This window comes from Myotis daubentonii, chromosome 12, assembly GCF_963259705.1.
Source record: "Myotis daubentonii chromosome 12, mMyoDau2.1, whole genome shotgun sequence".
NCBI lineage: Eukaryota > Metazoa > Chordata > Mammalia > Chiroptera > Vespertilionidae > Myotis > Myotis daubentonii.
Window position 1 is genome coordinate 21,753,764 of NC_081851.1, and position 15,267 is coordinate 21,769,030.

Below are 15,267 nucleotides of genomic sequence, written 5' to 3' on the forward strand. Positions count from 1 at the left end.
AAAGATAAGTAAAAAAGTAGATCATCTGAAATCCATGCTCTCCCCACCCTGCTGAGAGGCAGCTACGATAGTTAACACTTGGATGTCTTATTATTAAAGAAAAGGGCTGTCCCTGCCCAATGGGCCTTTGAGATTTGACCTCATGTCCAAATGTGAGTACGTCCCCCCACAAAATGTAGGCAAGCAACAGTGTGGTAGGCTGAATGGGCCATAGGGGTCCTCTCCCCATTCCCGGCAGAAGTCAGGGAGGCCTGCATGGAGGGGGTGGCCATGAATTGGGTCTTGAAGGTTGCGGGTCCCTCAAGCCTGTCTTGCTGTCTTTATCCCTCCTGTCTCCCCTTGTTCAGTGTCTTCTAAGGGCAGAGCTAGCTCCCAGCCCCTGTCCTACTGTGTGGCGAATAGGGTGGTCCTGCTGCAGGAGAGATGAGTAGGGACGGCCCACCCTGTGTGAGGACAGGGAGGCAGAGCGGCCTGAGCGTGCTGCTCCACGACAGCCCCTCCGTTTGTGCAGTGCGAGCCTGTGTGGTCACACACAGCAGTCTGCGAGGAGCGTCCCTCCACCCCCAACATCAGCCCCTGGCCTGGCACCCACTCCCTAGCAGGAAGGAGAAGGGCGGGGGAGGGGTGCATGTTCCACCCTCCTGGGTCTGTGTGCCCCTCCAGATACCAGCGACACTGAGCTGGAGCTGTCCATGGTGCGCCACCAGCCAGAGGGGCTGGAGCAGCTGCAGGCACAGACCAAGTTCACCAAGATGGAGCTGCAGTCCCTGTATAGGGGCTTCAAGAATGTGAGTGATCCCCACCCGTCAGGAGAGGCCCTGACCCACCCCACCCGTTTATCCTTGGCTCCAGGAAGGGGAATTCGGGCTCAGGCGGACCTTCTAGAAACTTCATGGAACAGCAAATATCCTGGGGCCTTGATGAGGCTCATGTTTTGCGGGAGGCCTGTCTGGGGAGTGTGTGGGCCGAGCCCAGAGTCCGTGTCTCCTTTCTGCGTGTCTATGCGCTGGCGCAAGGGAAGGACCAGATTGGCCCAAGGGGACTAGCCACCGCCCCCACCCCCCCCCCCACACACACACCTACCCTTCCTGCCTCGCCACCTCCCCCCCCAACCATCAGACTTTCCTGGGGGCTCAGTAGAGCCCAGCAGTGCCTTGGACAGTAGGCATCCTTCAGAGGGAGGAGTCAGGGTGCGGGGCTGGGGGTGGCCGAGGCTGCTGAGGGTGACTTACTGCTGCAGGAGTGTCCCTCGGGCCTGGTGGATGAAGACACCTTCAAACTCATTTACGCACAGTTCTTCCCTCAGGGAGGTGAGTCTGAGGCCAGACCCCTGCTCCCGCTTCTCCCGATGCCCCCACTTTGTCCCTATGGCAGTTCTGCAGAGGGCGGGTGTCCCTTTATGGGGAGGGGACCCTCACCCCCACCTCTATGCTCCCCGCCACCACTTGCTTCCTGGAGGCCTGATGCTGCCTCATCCCACTGGAAGGGGGTACCCCAGCTCAGGACACAGGTGGACCCCCAGTGGGGCTGCCTGAGGTGGGGGCTTGGCTGCCAGGAGGCCCCCCTCACCCCAGCCAGTGCCCTTGTCTCCTCCAGATGCCACCACCTACGCACACTTCCTCTTCAATGCCTTCGACGCTGACGGGAACGGGGCCATCTGCTTCGAGGTAGGTCTCTGCTGTACCCTCCCACATCCCCTGTGGCATGCCAGGCGTCCCTCTGCCCTGGTGCCACACCCTTGGGCTCTCTAGAGGGTCTGGCTGATCCTGGTGTGCATGGTCCACGTGTCCCCTGGGGAACAGGTGGGCTGTGTTTGGCTGGCCCGGGCCTAACTCTGAAGTCAGTAGAATTTGGTTTTGCTGTCTGGGCTCCTATTCCCTGCCTTGTCTTCCAGTCCAGCCCCAGGGAGCCCAGGGAGCCACCGCAGCACCCTGAGGTGGCAGGGACCCAGGGTGGGTTTGCACGGGAGAAAGAGATGAGGCTCCACTGAGAGATCTGTGCTGACAGCGGGTTTCAGGCCCCAGCCCCAGACTCACCGCCTTTGTCAGAAAACACACAGAGCACCCGGCCTGAGCAGGCTCCTGCCATCCCAGCCTGGTGTCTCCGCTGTCGGGAAGGGGAGCCTGCCCCCCACCGTGTCCCCAGCAGGGCCTCGCCTGGCTCAGTGTGGGCGGCCGTGGGTCCCACCCCGGCCAGGCCACAAGATCATTTGAAGGAGGCAGGTCTGCGGAGCCTAGGCCCCTAAAAATAGCTGCAGGTGAAAAGCTGAAACCTCTTTGGGGAGGAAACCCATGCTGAGAGCCAGGCGTGATCGATAACCACTCGGCCAAGGGCGGTGACAGGAAAGCCTCGGACCCGAGAGGCCGGGGGAGATAATGGCTCTAACATCGCATCCTGGCGTTGCTGCATTCCTCCGTGTGCCCGCCCGCCCACTGCTGCACTGACACCGCCTGGGTGACCACAGGCCCGCCCCCTTGGCCACGCTCTCAGGGCTCCTGTGCGTGTGAGAACGTGCAGTGTTCCCAGCTTCCCTGTTCTCAGTGATGCCTGCACACAGTACAGATCCCGTCCGTGCAGAGGGGGAGACAGCAGGGAACACCCACTGTCCCCAGGGCCCCTCCCTGTGACCAGTTTCTGCAGATCCTTCTGGAGGCACCTGAGACGTCTGGGAAGGGGGTGTGGGAAGGGGCTAGTGTGAGGGACACGCCAGGGCGTGGTGGTGGTTCCTCTTGTTCTGAAATCGGAGGATCCGACGGCTCAGCAGGGCCCCTCTGTGCCCAGGGGGTGTCAGGAAGGTCCAGGTTCCTCCCCTGTGGCCATCACTCCCCATCCCCCGAGGGAGGGGTCTTTTGATACCTTTAAGGTGGTGGTGGGTCTTGGGGGGCTGCTGTCAGTGGCTGAGTTGAGGGTGCTGGTGCTGAGGCCCCTCTGCTTGGCACCTCTCAGGTTGTCCCCTCCGGTGTCATCTGGCCTCCCATGTGCCGCTCTGCCTGTGAAGGTAGCGCCTCTGGGTCCACACGGTGTGTGTTCTCCATGACTAACTTCCTCTTGACCCGGGGTCTGCTGTGGGGAGGTGCTCCAGGAAGGGAGGAGGGCGTGTGTCTCCCCAGGGTCCTCCCAACCAGCAGCGCTCCATGCCGGCTGCTCACAGGCCAGGAGGGTCCCGGCAGGTTGGGATGACCCTCAGCCCCCTCATGGCTCAGACTCGGCGTGTTCTGGAAATGGACACTCAGGTCAGTTTATGGGCATTTACAGGGATCCCGATGCTTTCGTATGTTCTTGAGAGACAAGACCCATATTAATTAAAATTGACTGATATGGGAAAACGTTATAACTTCTCTGCCCTCACCAGAGACTACCAGAAAGTAGATGGGCAAGACCAGCCAACCTTAGCATGGAGCCACGCTGGGTGTCTTAGTGCGGAGGCCTCTCTGCATCGCTGTGTCGCTATAGGAGCCCCTCAGCCTCCCGGGGCTCTGCCTCGGGGGCAGCCGGAGAGCAGGGCTGTGGATGTGACAGGTGGCTTATGCCTCGGACATAAGGGCAAGGAGTCGCAGAACCAGCGCTGGCCCCACCCATACTGTGCTGTTTGGGGTGGCAATTTAGAACTCGAAAGTGGTCTGGACGTGGGATCATCTGTGTGTCACCGAGGATGGTCCAGTGGGCCCAGGGCACACTGCCACCACCCCTCTCCTGGCACCACCGCTGCCATACGACACACACGGAGGGACCCTGAACGGGACAGTCCCCAGGGTGGTTGACCACGAGGGCTTCCGCACCACAGACCCACGTCTGAAGGCCAGAGGGGGGACAGTGGTGCCCCCGGGGCCCACGCGAGACGGGTCCTGTGTGGGATTCCAGTCCTTCCCCTCCCACCAGGGAGCCTGTCGGACCCCAGAGGAGAGGGAGGGCGTGAACTCAGATGCTTTGACTCTTCACGGCTGAGGAAACCGCCAGCAGGAGTCAGCGGTGCCCTCGACTCTGAGGACTGGCCATGGTTTTCCTAGACATACTCTCATCTCCTTCACCTAAACACACGTGATGTCAAGAGTCCCGCAGGTTACAGGGTATAGACCTTGGGAAACAGCAGGAACACCACATCCCCGAGGAGGCAGCCTTGTTTTAGCTGATTGACTGTTCTCACAGCAGCACGCCTCCACTCCTCCTTCCTGACTGTCCATCTCAGACACGGCCGTCTGCCCTGGTGGTGGGGACGCGGCCTCGCAGGCACACACTTTTCCATCCCCAGCTTCCCACAGCACAGGATTCCGATTGGACAAGGACTCGCGGTTCGCCTGATCATGGGCGTTTGAGCCCAGTAAGCCTTGCAGTAAACTGTGGCGGCCTCTCCTCTTCTGCACACATTCTCATTCTGCCTGCCATTGGCAATTTCCTGAGTTTTCACTTGCCTGGGTTCTGGACCTCATCATTAACTCACCCAGGTCCTTCTCCAGTCACCGGGACGGGCACCTCCCGGAGGACACGCCTCCCCAGCCTCAAGGCTCCAGCATCCACTGGGGCTGGGCACCTCCTGGGCGTCCCGTCCCCTCTCCCCTGCTTTGGGTGGCCTGGTTCAGGTCTCCGGGTCCCAGCACCCTCCTCCTGCCTACTTTACTCTTTCTTCTCAGGCGCACGTCTCCCAGCAACCATCTAGGAAGAAAGTATGTGGGAGGTAGAGGTCTGGGAGGGTCTTGATTCTGTTCTCTTGTTTGACGTGTTGTGCGGGACCAGAGCGTGGTGGGAAGCTGCGGTCCTTCAGGATGGTGGCCACCAGGCCCCTGGCCTCCTCCTCCGAGTGTTGCCCTGAAGGCAAAGCCTGCTGACCCCGGCCCTGTGGACGGGCTTGATTCTGCCTTTCTCTTTGGCTTTGTTTTTCTCTCTGGAAGCCTGGAGGCTCTCTTTGCACCCAGTTTTCTGAATGGCATCGGGATACATGCCCGCAGGTGACACTGCGGGCTGTTTGCAGGCGCGAGGCCTCGGCAGGCCCTGCACAGGCACAGCCTTCCGTTGTGGCCGGTCTTCCCTCCCTTCGCGCCCTTCACGCCTCGTGTCCCCCCTTCTTCCTGGCACTCCTGCTGCTCCTGCTCCGGGGCCTCTCTTCACCGCCATTTCTCCCCTACTTTCCAGCTCTGCCCCCCCCCCCCCACTTCACGGAAGATTCCACGTGCTTCTCCAACCATGCTTCCGAGTGTGTCATTTGCTTTCTTATTTTTTATTTCCAAAAGCTATTTCTTGTTCTTAGTCATTCCTTTTTTATAGCATCTTGTTCTTATTTTAGGAATGTCAGATTTCCAATCTCCAAATCCAAAAGTTGTTGTTAAGTGTTTTCCTCCTGTAATAATTTTGTTTCTTCCAAGTCGCTTTTCTCTGTTTCCTCGGCTCTCTCTCTGTGACCCGGGCGTCCTCAGCTCCAGGAAGTATGCGGTTTGAGTGGGGACTAAGCCCCGGGTGTACGGCCTGTCCCTCCACAGGCTGCCCCTCCGCCTTCCTGGGACCGGCCTTCTCTGCCCCCCTCCCTCAGGAAGCCCCGGGAGGACCGCGGGCGGGAGGCTCGGCCTGCAGGCTCCCGGGAGCGGAGGGAAAGGCTCGTCCCCCCCAGCTGTTGTGACACAACAGTGGACGTTTCCAGTGGGAGCCGTGGGAACGTCTGTCTTGTCACGTTAGTGATCGGTATCCACCACACTCAGAGGCTTGTCCTGGCCCAGAATTGAGCGCTGTTAGCTTAGCTTTGGAAGCTGGGAGTTTCAAACACCCTGACATGCAGATCCTGGCAAACTACAGGGAGGGCACCCCTTCTTAAAGAGTGCCCCCAGGCGTCCTCCATCAGAGCAATGCATTATGGTCTGAGACACCATATGTTCGAATGGCTTTACTTGAGAAGATCAGTATCAGCCACCATGTCATCCCCACCACACACACACACACACACACACACACACACACATTTACACATATGTACACACATGCACATACACATGCACATGCGCACACACTGTCAACCCCGTGGGCCCCTGCCTGCTCTGTAATGGAAGCCCCTCACTCTGGAGCTGTGGCTCAGTGGAGGCCCACAGCGATCTGGAAATAGAACCTGGGGTCAGATCGGCACGCCTCACCCTCCCTCCTCCCAGGACTTTGTGGTTGGCCTCTCCATCCTCCTGCGAGGAACAGTCCAGGAGAAGCTCAAGTGGGCCTTTAACCTCTACGACATCAACAAGGATGGCTGCATCACCAAAGAGGTACGGGGACTGAGGCCTGGCCCGTCTGCCCTCCCTCCTGCCCAGGCTGTCCTGCCTCCCCTCCCCTCCCCACCCAGAGACCAGGTGGGGGACAGCCACCAGGGGGCTTCCTCCTCTCCTGGGCTCTGTCCTGGGCCCCTGAGTGCAGGGAGCATGGGGCTGTGTGCCCCTCACCACACATCGGGTTCAGTTCTGCAAGTGTCCTAGGACCAGTCCTTCTTACAGAAGGGCCTGGGGAGACACGGGTGGAGAAGCCTAGGGTGGGGCTGGCCTTGGCTCCCACCAATCAAGGGGCAATCCTCACCACATGGGGCCACAGGTGGGTTCTTTTGGCCCAAACACTTTTTATATATGAAATAGTAGCTACAGTCTCAAATTTTGGAGACAAAAATCTACTTCTGCCTTTTCTTGAAGAGTCAGAGCTGTCACTGGGCAGAGCCGGGGCGGGGGCAGAGCAGGGCGGCCTCCAGCTGGCTCAGACCTGCCCTGGAGGGGTTCTCCACCCATGGGTGCAGCCCCCTCCCCTCTGGCCCTTGCACCCTCCCCCATCCTTGCAGCTGGACTCATGCCAGCCCCTCCGCCCCTGCAGGAGATGCTGGCCATCATGAAGTCCATCTATGACATGATGGGCCGGCACACCTACCCCCTCCTGCGGGAGGACGCGCCTCTGGAGCACGTGGAGCGGTTCTTCCAGGTGAGCGCTCCAGCTGGATGTGCGGCCGGAAGAGAAAGGGGCTCCCGCTCAGGGCACCTGGGTGAGCCACCTGAGCCTCCCCTCCCACAGGAGGGTCAATGGCCGTGCCCGGCAGCTGAGCCTCGGCTCAGGGCCGGCTGGGCTCACAGATTCCAAGGCGGCTGACATCTTGGCCATGTCCTGGTGCCTTCCAAGTGCCCCCCCAGCTCCTCCAGGGAAACTGTCTGCAGGAGGAATGGGGTTGGGGTGACTTCTCTGTGTCTCCGTGGGACATGTGGCCCTTTTGTGCCTTGGTTGCTCCACCTGTCCTACTTGCCTGTCGGGGTGAATTCTGGGAATTGTAGGCCCAGGAGGCCGTCAGAAGCCTCTGGGGCTGGAGGGCAGACTCGGGAGAGGGCAGCTGTGGGGTGCGAGGGCTGAGGACCCAGTGTAGGGGACAGCGGGGAGAGGTGGGGGTGGAGGAGGCCCAACATCTGCACGTCCTCAGGCCTGGGACAGGGACTGTGCCTGGTGAGACACAGACTCACCGAGGGTGTGGCTTGGGTTGCAGAAAATGGACCGGAATCAGGACGGGGTAGTGACCATTGATGAGTTCCTGGAGACCTGTCAGAAGGTAGGTGTCCTCGGGAGTTGAGAACACTGTGTCCTCCCCGGCCAGTCCTCAGGCCACTCCCCGTGGCCCAGCAGTTGGGTTGAGCTCCCCTCTGGTGGGGTCCTGAAGCAGTGTGGCCACCTCCACAGGGGCTCACCCCAACCCCCTGCACAAAGCACAAGCACCCCCAGAGCTCAGGTGGAGCCCATGAGGGGCTGAAGACACCACTTTTCCGAGCTCCACTTTCACTCTTTCTTCTGAACCCCTCCCCTGGCTCCTGCCAGCCACAGCCCACGTGGGCACCGTAGCTCAGCCCTGCCCTTGCGTGCTTTGAGTCAGAGGGGGCAGATGTGGGCCCGCAGGGGTGATGAGGCAGTGTGGCCCTTGGGCAGGTCACACGGGGGGACAGGCACCTGGAGCCTCCCTCTGCAGAGCCCTTGGGGTCGGGGAGGCAGGGCATCAGACCTCTGCCACTTGCCTCGCTCCCAGAGTGACCTGTCCATGGCCCGTGGCCTCCGCTGGGCGAGCAGCCAGGGAGGTTTGTCCTTCAGTGAGTTAACCGATCCCAGGTGGGCTGCAGTCAGGCCTTCGGGCTGAAGATGGGCTGGGCCTGACCAGCTCCTCCCAGCCAGGGACATAGACCGAGTGGCCCCTGCAGAGGCCGGTCCCTGACCAGAATCCGCTCAAGGTTACCAGAGGTGGGCACCGCCCGTCCTGTCCACCTGGGTCTGACCGGGCTTCTCGTCCCCTCTCCACGCAGGACGAGAACATCATGAGCTCCATGCAGCTGTTCGAGAACGTCATCTAGGACACATCGGGATCCCCAAGTGGCCGTCATCACCACCTCAACCTGCCAGGAACAGCCTCCATGAGAAACTTTTTTCTAATATATTTGCAAAAAGTGAACAGTGTGCTACACACACACACACACACACACACACACACACACACACACACACGTGCGTGCACCATTCCTCTGGGCTAGGTGGGGGAGGGGTGCGGCATCCGGTTGGGAGCTGGGTCCAGGTGACATGAGCTACACCCTCAGCCAGCCCATCCCGGGCCAGCGGAGTGAGGCTGCCTCTGCAGCGGCCGAGGGAAGAGCAGTGTCTGCAGCCATTGGCTGCTGGGTGTGCGCAGGGAAGTGCTCAGCTCCCCTGCAAAGGAGGGTCCAGTCTCCAGAGTGAAGGCCCCTCCCTCCCGCTTCCCTTCTTTGCCACCACCCATGGGCCAGGCTCTGGTCTCCTTGTCTCCCAGCCATTCCCAGCCCACACTCCCAGGATGCACCTCACCGCAGAACCCTGAGGGGCAGCCGGGATAAAGGGTGTTCAGACTAGGAAAGAAGTGATGGAGGCAGAGCCTGCTGCTTCCTGGGAAGGATTCCTGGTGAGCTCTGCTGCGAGGAGGAGGGGCCATCCCTGCTGTCCCTCCGTCCCAGGAAGGGGGCCCTTTAAGCTCAGGGTTGGGTTTCCTGGTGGAGAAAGTGAGGAGGCTGTGCCGACCCCAGGAGATGGGAGAAGCCCTCCCCTGCTTGCCCAGGCCAGGCTCAGTGGGGACACAGTGGTGGCGCTGCCCCCACCCCTCAGGCTCTGAACTGTTCGCCCCAAGTCATCGTAGGTTCCAAGAAGAGGCCGTGTGGCTCAGGGACTGGCCCCCCAGGAGCCCGGTGGCAGCCAGCCCAGGAAGGGCTTCTCGGTCCTTTGTCCCCCAGCCTCCGTCTCCCGTGGCCCAGCAGTTGGGTTGAGCTCCCCTCTGGTGGGTCCTGAAGCAGTGTGGCCACCTCCACAGGGGCTCCCCCCAACCCATACACAAAGCACAAGCACCCCCAGAGCTCAGGTGGAGCCGCGAGGAGCTGAGGACACCGCTTTTCCGAGACGCCCTCCTGGTGGGCTGAGCCTGGGCCTGGGAGCCCTGGTACCGGTGGCCTGTGGGTGGCCCAGGGAAGGAAGCGGGGGTCTGTTCTGTGACTCAGAGCAGTCGGGGCTCAAGCCCCTCCCCAGCCCAGCTCACCAACATTCAAAAGCACAAACCCCGGACTCTGCTTGGCTGGGTTCTGCCCTGGGATGGGGCCAGAGGCAGCAGTGAGGGCTGAGGGTCTGAGGCCGGCGGGAGGTCCACAGGGCCTCCAGGACACACAGAGCGATGACTGCTCCTGCCCAGGCAGCGGGGACTTCTGAGGAACATTCCCAAACATACATTCCATCGGCTACCGCCCCGCCTCTGCTCAGCCTGGCCCGGAGTGAGCAGGGCCTTCCAGAAAGGGTGGGACGGCGGAGGCCCTGGAGACTGGTCTGGTTCGGCCACGGGGACTCCTGGGCACCCACAGGTGGTCTTCGGCTTGGAGATGCACTGACACCCCATCTCCAGTCTGACTGGGGTCCCTCCCTTCCTCCAGGAGGCATCAGCTTTCCCTGGCTCAGGGATCTCCTCCCCCCGCCCCCAGCCCGGTCCTCCCAGCTGGTGTCGCTCTGCTTCTCAGGAGCCCAGGTCATAGGAGAGGGTGGCCACCATCCCCCTGTCCCCCGTGGCCTCGGCCAGAGGCCTGTCTCCCACGCTGGGACGAGGACTGGCCGCATGTCTGCATGGCAGAAGCGTCTCCCCTGGGCACACCTGGGAGGGTGGTGCCTGTTCTCAGCGCCCACCAACATCAGTCCTGTATATTTTAATAAAAGAAACTTGACAAAGGCGTGGGGCTCACCTTGGCTTATCCTGTGAGTGTTGGTCCAGCCCCTCCCACCTCTGCTGCTATCCATGGCTCCTGCCCAGTGCTGTGCTGGTAAGTGTGTAACAGGCCCCTCATTGTAGCCTGTGCCAATTCCCATGCTGATTGCAAGCTCCTGAGGTAATGTCACTGAAGGCCGCAGTTGGAAGCCTTTATGAGAAATGCCAGCCCTGCAGCCTCCACACGGAGCCAGCGGGCAGGGCACCTTCTTGAGGTGCCATTTATATCTCACTCCCAGGTCACTCTTCTTTACCAGTTCCAGGATGTCATTTCTGCATGTCCCCTGGGCTGGAGGGCAAAGGCTACAGCGCGGAAACAGAATTTGCCTGAAAATGTCTTCCTTTCCTGCTTTTTATTTTCAAAAGTGTAAACTCAGGAAGGATTACACCAGGGGAGGGGCAAGGAATGAAAACCTGGGGGAAGGAGTGAGAGGGGGTCCCTAACTTGGAGATAGAGAAGAGGTAGGTTCTGGGGGTATTGGTAGTGCTTCAAGGGCCAGACCCAAGGCCATGTGACATCATCACAGTGACGAGACCCAAGCCTCTCTGGGTCACCAGCTTTGCCTGATGAGCATCTCAGCAGGAGCGAGGAGGTCAGAGGAGAGGACTCCCTACCACCACACACACCGAAAGTTCCACCCCACCTGAAACCGAGGGCCTTGGCACCATCCTGGCAAGGGAGCCGCCTGACTTTGCTGTTGGGGTGGGATGGCCTGCATTTGCCATTGGCTGGCCACTATGTGGAGCCCGTTCACCCTGGCCACAGCCTGTCGGGCGGGATGGGGAAGCTGAGCTGAAAGGTGTTAAGACCTCCAAGCCATTAAAGAATGGAGTCAGGCTGGGTGTAAGCACTGAAATACCCCATTCATGATGGGCCAGAGAGCTCAAATTAGGGAAAGCCCATCCATCATCCATCCACCATCCATCCACCATCCATCCATCATCCATCCACTATCCATCCATCATCCATCCATCCACCATCCATCCATCCATCATCCATCCATCCACCATCCATCCATCCATCATCCATCCACCATCCATCCACCATCCATTCATCCACCATCCATCCATCATCCATCCATTCATCCACCATCCATCCATCATCCATCCATTCATCCACCATCCATCCATCCACCATCCATCAATTTGTAAATCTACTCAGCACTTTCCTGTTCCTGACACTCAGTGCAGAGGGGACAGCTGGCTGTGTCCTCTGTGTGGCTATAATGACAGTGAGGAGTCTAGAAGCACCCCTGAGCAATCAGTCATGGATAGGATTAGGGGAAAATTACAAGATATTGTCAATTATAAGCAAAGATGTAAAAATCAAAATATTAGTCATTTCAATAATATGCATATACATGATATATGTAACATATCCCATATTTGGATTTATCCAAGAAATGCAAGGTTTAACATTAAAACACACACACACACAAAACACAAGCTGTTGGCCGAGCCGATTTTGCTCGGTGTTGAGAGCATCAGCCCATGGACTGAGGGTCTAAGGTTCAATTCCGGTCTAGGGCACGTACAGCCCCGGTCAGGGCTTATGCAGGAAGCAACCAGTTGATGCATCTCTCTCACATTGATGTTTTTCTCTCTCTCTGTCTCTTCCCCTCCCTTCCAATTTCTCTAAAAATTAATGGAAAAAAATATCCTCGGGTGAGGATGAAAAAAAATACAGGCTCACTAGTTTCCAATAATATGGAGTATGCAGGAACCTAGAATCTACATTACTCTTTCCACTGAAAACAACACACATTCTGGTTTCACCTGGGTCAGCGACAATCACAGGGACCGTCTGACCAGCTGGCTGTAAAGGGAACATGCAGAGGCCAGCTGCCTGCAGAGCGAGCTCAGCCAGGTTCTGAGATTGGAGAGGAGAGTGGGATACAGGTGGGGCCCAATCTGCACAGGGAGGAGACTACGGCCAGAACCAGAGCCAGCAGGGCCAGCAGTTATCCTGTGCCTACATAGGGCCAAGATGGGGGCGTCTGGAAGAAACTCTACCATCTCACTCAGACCCTGCCCACTCACATGGGGAAATCGCATAAACCTCCAAGAGAAGATAAAGGCCTAAGTAGACCTTGCCCAGAGTTGAGGGTCCTGTGATGGGAGCGGGCCTGACAGGAGGCCTGGAATGGCCCTGGAACCGCCGCAGGCTCAGCCTGAGCAGGCACTGCAGGCAGCCCTCTCTTGGGAGGCGGTGGAGGCCATGCCACCCACAAACTCCCCCCGACGGCTCCCCTGACCGCCAAGGGCCATCAGTGCTAGAACTGGGCTCCCTGCTGTCTGCTGGGTGCCTTTTGGTTCTGTCTATTCCTTGACCAGGAATCCCAGCATCCTCTAACTCACCCACACCTGCCCTGCCCCTCTTTGCTCTCACAGCTGGACGCAGGCCCGGGGCCCCTCTGCTCGGCTCTCGGGGCTGGCTTTGAAGATTGCAAACTGGCCTTTGGGTGCAGAATCCATGTCTGCCCCACCGTCTGCCGAGATGGCCCGTCCACTGCCCCGGCAGTAAAGGCCTCGGGAGTTTCTGTCCCATGCGGTCTCGTGTGTGCGCTGAGGAAGGTCAGCTGATTGGACACCGGCCTGCCGCCTCTCTCGCATTCCCCTCCTCGGGCAGTAGCCCCCAGTCTCCCTGGGATCCCTCCCGCTCTCTGTCCAGAAAGTCAGGGACCCGACCTCCAAGGCCAGCCCTCAGCCCGTTGGTACCTGTCTTCCCTGCTCAGAGTGGCTGGTTGAGGGTGGGCACCTGGGGCGAAGGGGGCCACGGGAACCCAGCGGGAATGCTGGTAACGCCTCTGCTCCTCACCACCTGAGGCTTCAGGGACCCGAGTCGTGGGGCTGGGGCTGCTAGTTGGTGACTGGAGGAGCCAGGGAATGAGGCCAGAGCAGAAGAAGGGTAAGCTGGCTGAGGGATGGCGACAGAGAGAGCAAGGGGGAGGGGGCAGGGTTCAGCCCTTCAGCTCAAAACCAAACTGTCCCTTAAGCAAGCCCCTCCCGATCTCAGATCCATTGCTATGTGAGCCACTCATAGGTTCCCCACCCCAACACCCCACCCCAAGCTCGCTTAACACGTCTCATCTACTGCAGCCCTTAATGTCAAGCTCAGTCGTGGGGCGGAATGTGCTTTCCAGACGTCAGTGAGCCCTGAGGGGAGGGGGTCGGGACACCATGCCCAGCCTGTATCCCCGCCAGACTGTGGGCCTCTTGCCAGCAAAAGCCCTGGGGGTCACACCGGGAGGGAGTGGCCAGTAATGCTGCTGCGCCAAAGGTTACAGGGAGGAGCGGCTGCTGGGGAGCAGACAGCCCAGGTGAGCTTGCTGGGTCACGGGCCAGCTCGGGAGGCACCAGGGTCAAAGTCTGTTTGAAACATGTGGCCTGCACTGAAGGGCACCTCCTTCTGAGCACCCACCCCTACCCACCCAGCCCAGCTCTCTCCCACCCACTTTCCTGTCCTGACAAATTCTGGCTGAATCCCATTCCTGCGAGTTTCACCAACAAAACCAGGCAGCGCTTTTCCCGTTTTGAAAAATCACCAAATACAGGAAGCCATCCAGGAGCTACAAATAAGGCCCCAAGAGCAGGCCATCCGTCAGCCCCAGGCTGCCCACTGCCCGCCAGCGGCCAGCCAACTACGACTGCGAAGTCCTCCAGGCCCCTGTGCACGGGCTCCCAGAGCGGAGGCCCCATTTCTCCGTTTTGTTTCTCCAAGAGGAGCAGGCTGGTGCTCTTCCAGCTTTGCCATGGTCACACTTCTGGGGCACTCCTATTTGGGCAGTCCCCAGGCCCCCATGTCTACAGCGCCATCTTTTTGTACATTCGCATGTTGTGGCCAAAACAGCAACTCTGTGCTTCTAAAAGGCAGGGCGAGCAGAATGGATGCCTCTCTTCTTGCCCTTTGTGTTGGTAACTTCGGCTCCAGCCAGCAGGTGAGTGCAAATTAACCTGTTTGCAAATTCACTCATCTTTTCTTCCGCAATGTCGACTCTGCCACTAACCCATCTAGTGCATTTTTCATCTCAGATATTGTAGTTTCCATCAATGGAAGTTTGCTTTGGATCCCTTTAAAAACTATCTTCCATGTTTCTAATTAACTTTGAACAGATGGGGTACAGTTATAGTAACTGTTGTAATATTCTTGTCTGTTAATTCTGACATCTGTCAGTTCTGAGTTCCACTAAAATGCTAGATTCTTCTCGGTATGGGTCATGTTTTCCTGCTTCCTTCCAAGACTGGGTTATCTTTGATTAGATATCAGAACTTGTGAATTTGATCTTGTTGGTTGCTGGGTATTTTTTACTATTTCTATAAACATTACTGAGCTTGGGCTGTGATGTAATTAAGCTACGTGCAGCATTTGGTCCTGGTGGATCCTGGTTTTATGATGTGTGGGGCATTACTCCCCACCTCCCTGTGGAGGCAACACCTTCATGAGTGCTCTACCCCGTGTCCGGGATTTCTGAGTTTCCCAATCTGACTAGTGGGAAGAGGCGCTGTTCCTGGCCTGGTGCAATCTCTTGACACCATTCCCTCTGATTCTGCTTGGTGATTCTTTCCCTGCTCTCAGGTAGTTGCCTCACAGACATGCCCCGCTCAGGACTCTGCTGGACGCTTGAGGGGGAACCTCCACAGAATGCCCACTCCAGTGCTTTGTCCTGTGAACTCCAGCTTCCTGGGTCGTACCGGGCCTCAGCTCCATTTCTGCAACTCATGGCGAATGCAGGCTCCACTTGGGTCCACCCTCCCTCTGCCACAGCCCGGAAACTCTCTCACAGCATTAAGCAGGGGCGACCACAGGGTCTCATTTGTTTCCTGTCTGATATCCCTGTTCTTCGTTACTTGATGTCCAATTTCTTGAAAACCATTGTTTTGCATATTTTGTCTGAGTTTCTTGTTTCATGCAGGGTAAATCTGTCCCTCTCACTTGATCTTGTCCAAAAGCAGAAGTCCTCCTCTCCTTGCCATTTGGAAGGCGTGGCTCCCCGACTCTGCCTAAGTTATGTGCTCCCCTGTCT

The 15,267-nt window shown here is 58.5% G+C and overlaps 1 protein-coding gene across 3 annotated transcripts in view; it reads left to right on the forward strand.

The window, feature by feature from the left end:
- Positions 1-10,203, forward strand: part of KCNIP3 (potassium voltage-gated channel interacting protein 3) — a 66,561-nt gene extending 56,358 nt beyond the window's left edge. For 2 of the 3 annotated variants that reach the window (XM_059659119.1, XM_059659122.1), the window contains 7 exons: positions 664-788; positions 1,241-1,310; positions 1,597-1,667; positions 6,129-6,236; positions 6,826-6,930; positions 7,481-7,543; positions 8,283-10,203. In XM_059659119.1, the coding sequence (XP_059515102.1) occupies positions 664-788; positions 1,241-1,310; positions 1,597-1,667; positions 6,129-6,236; positions 6,826-6,930; positions 7,481-7,543; positions 8,283-8,330 (590 nt within the window). In that variant the 3' untranslated portion in view covers positions 8,331-10,203. Of the gene's footprint in view, positions 1-663; positions 793-1,240; positions 1,311-1,596; positions 1,668-6,128; positions 6,237-6,825; positions 6,931-7,480; positions 7,544-8,282 lie in introns of all 3 variants that reach the window. The other variant, XM_059659120.1, reaches the window with a different exon arrangement.
- Positions 10,204-15,267: the final 5,064 nt, after the last annotated feature.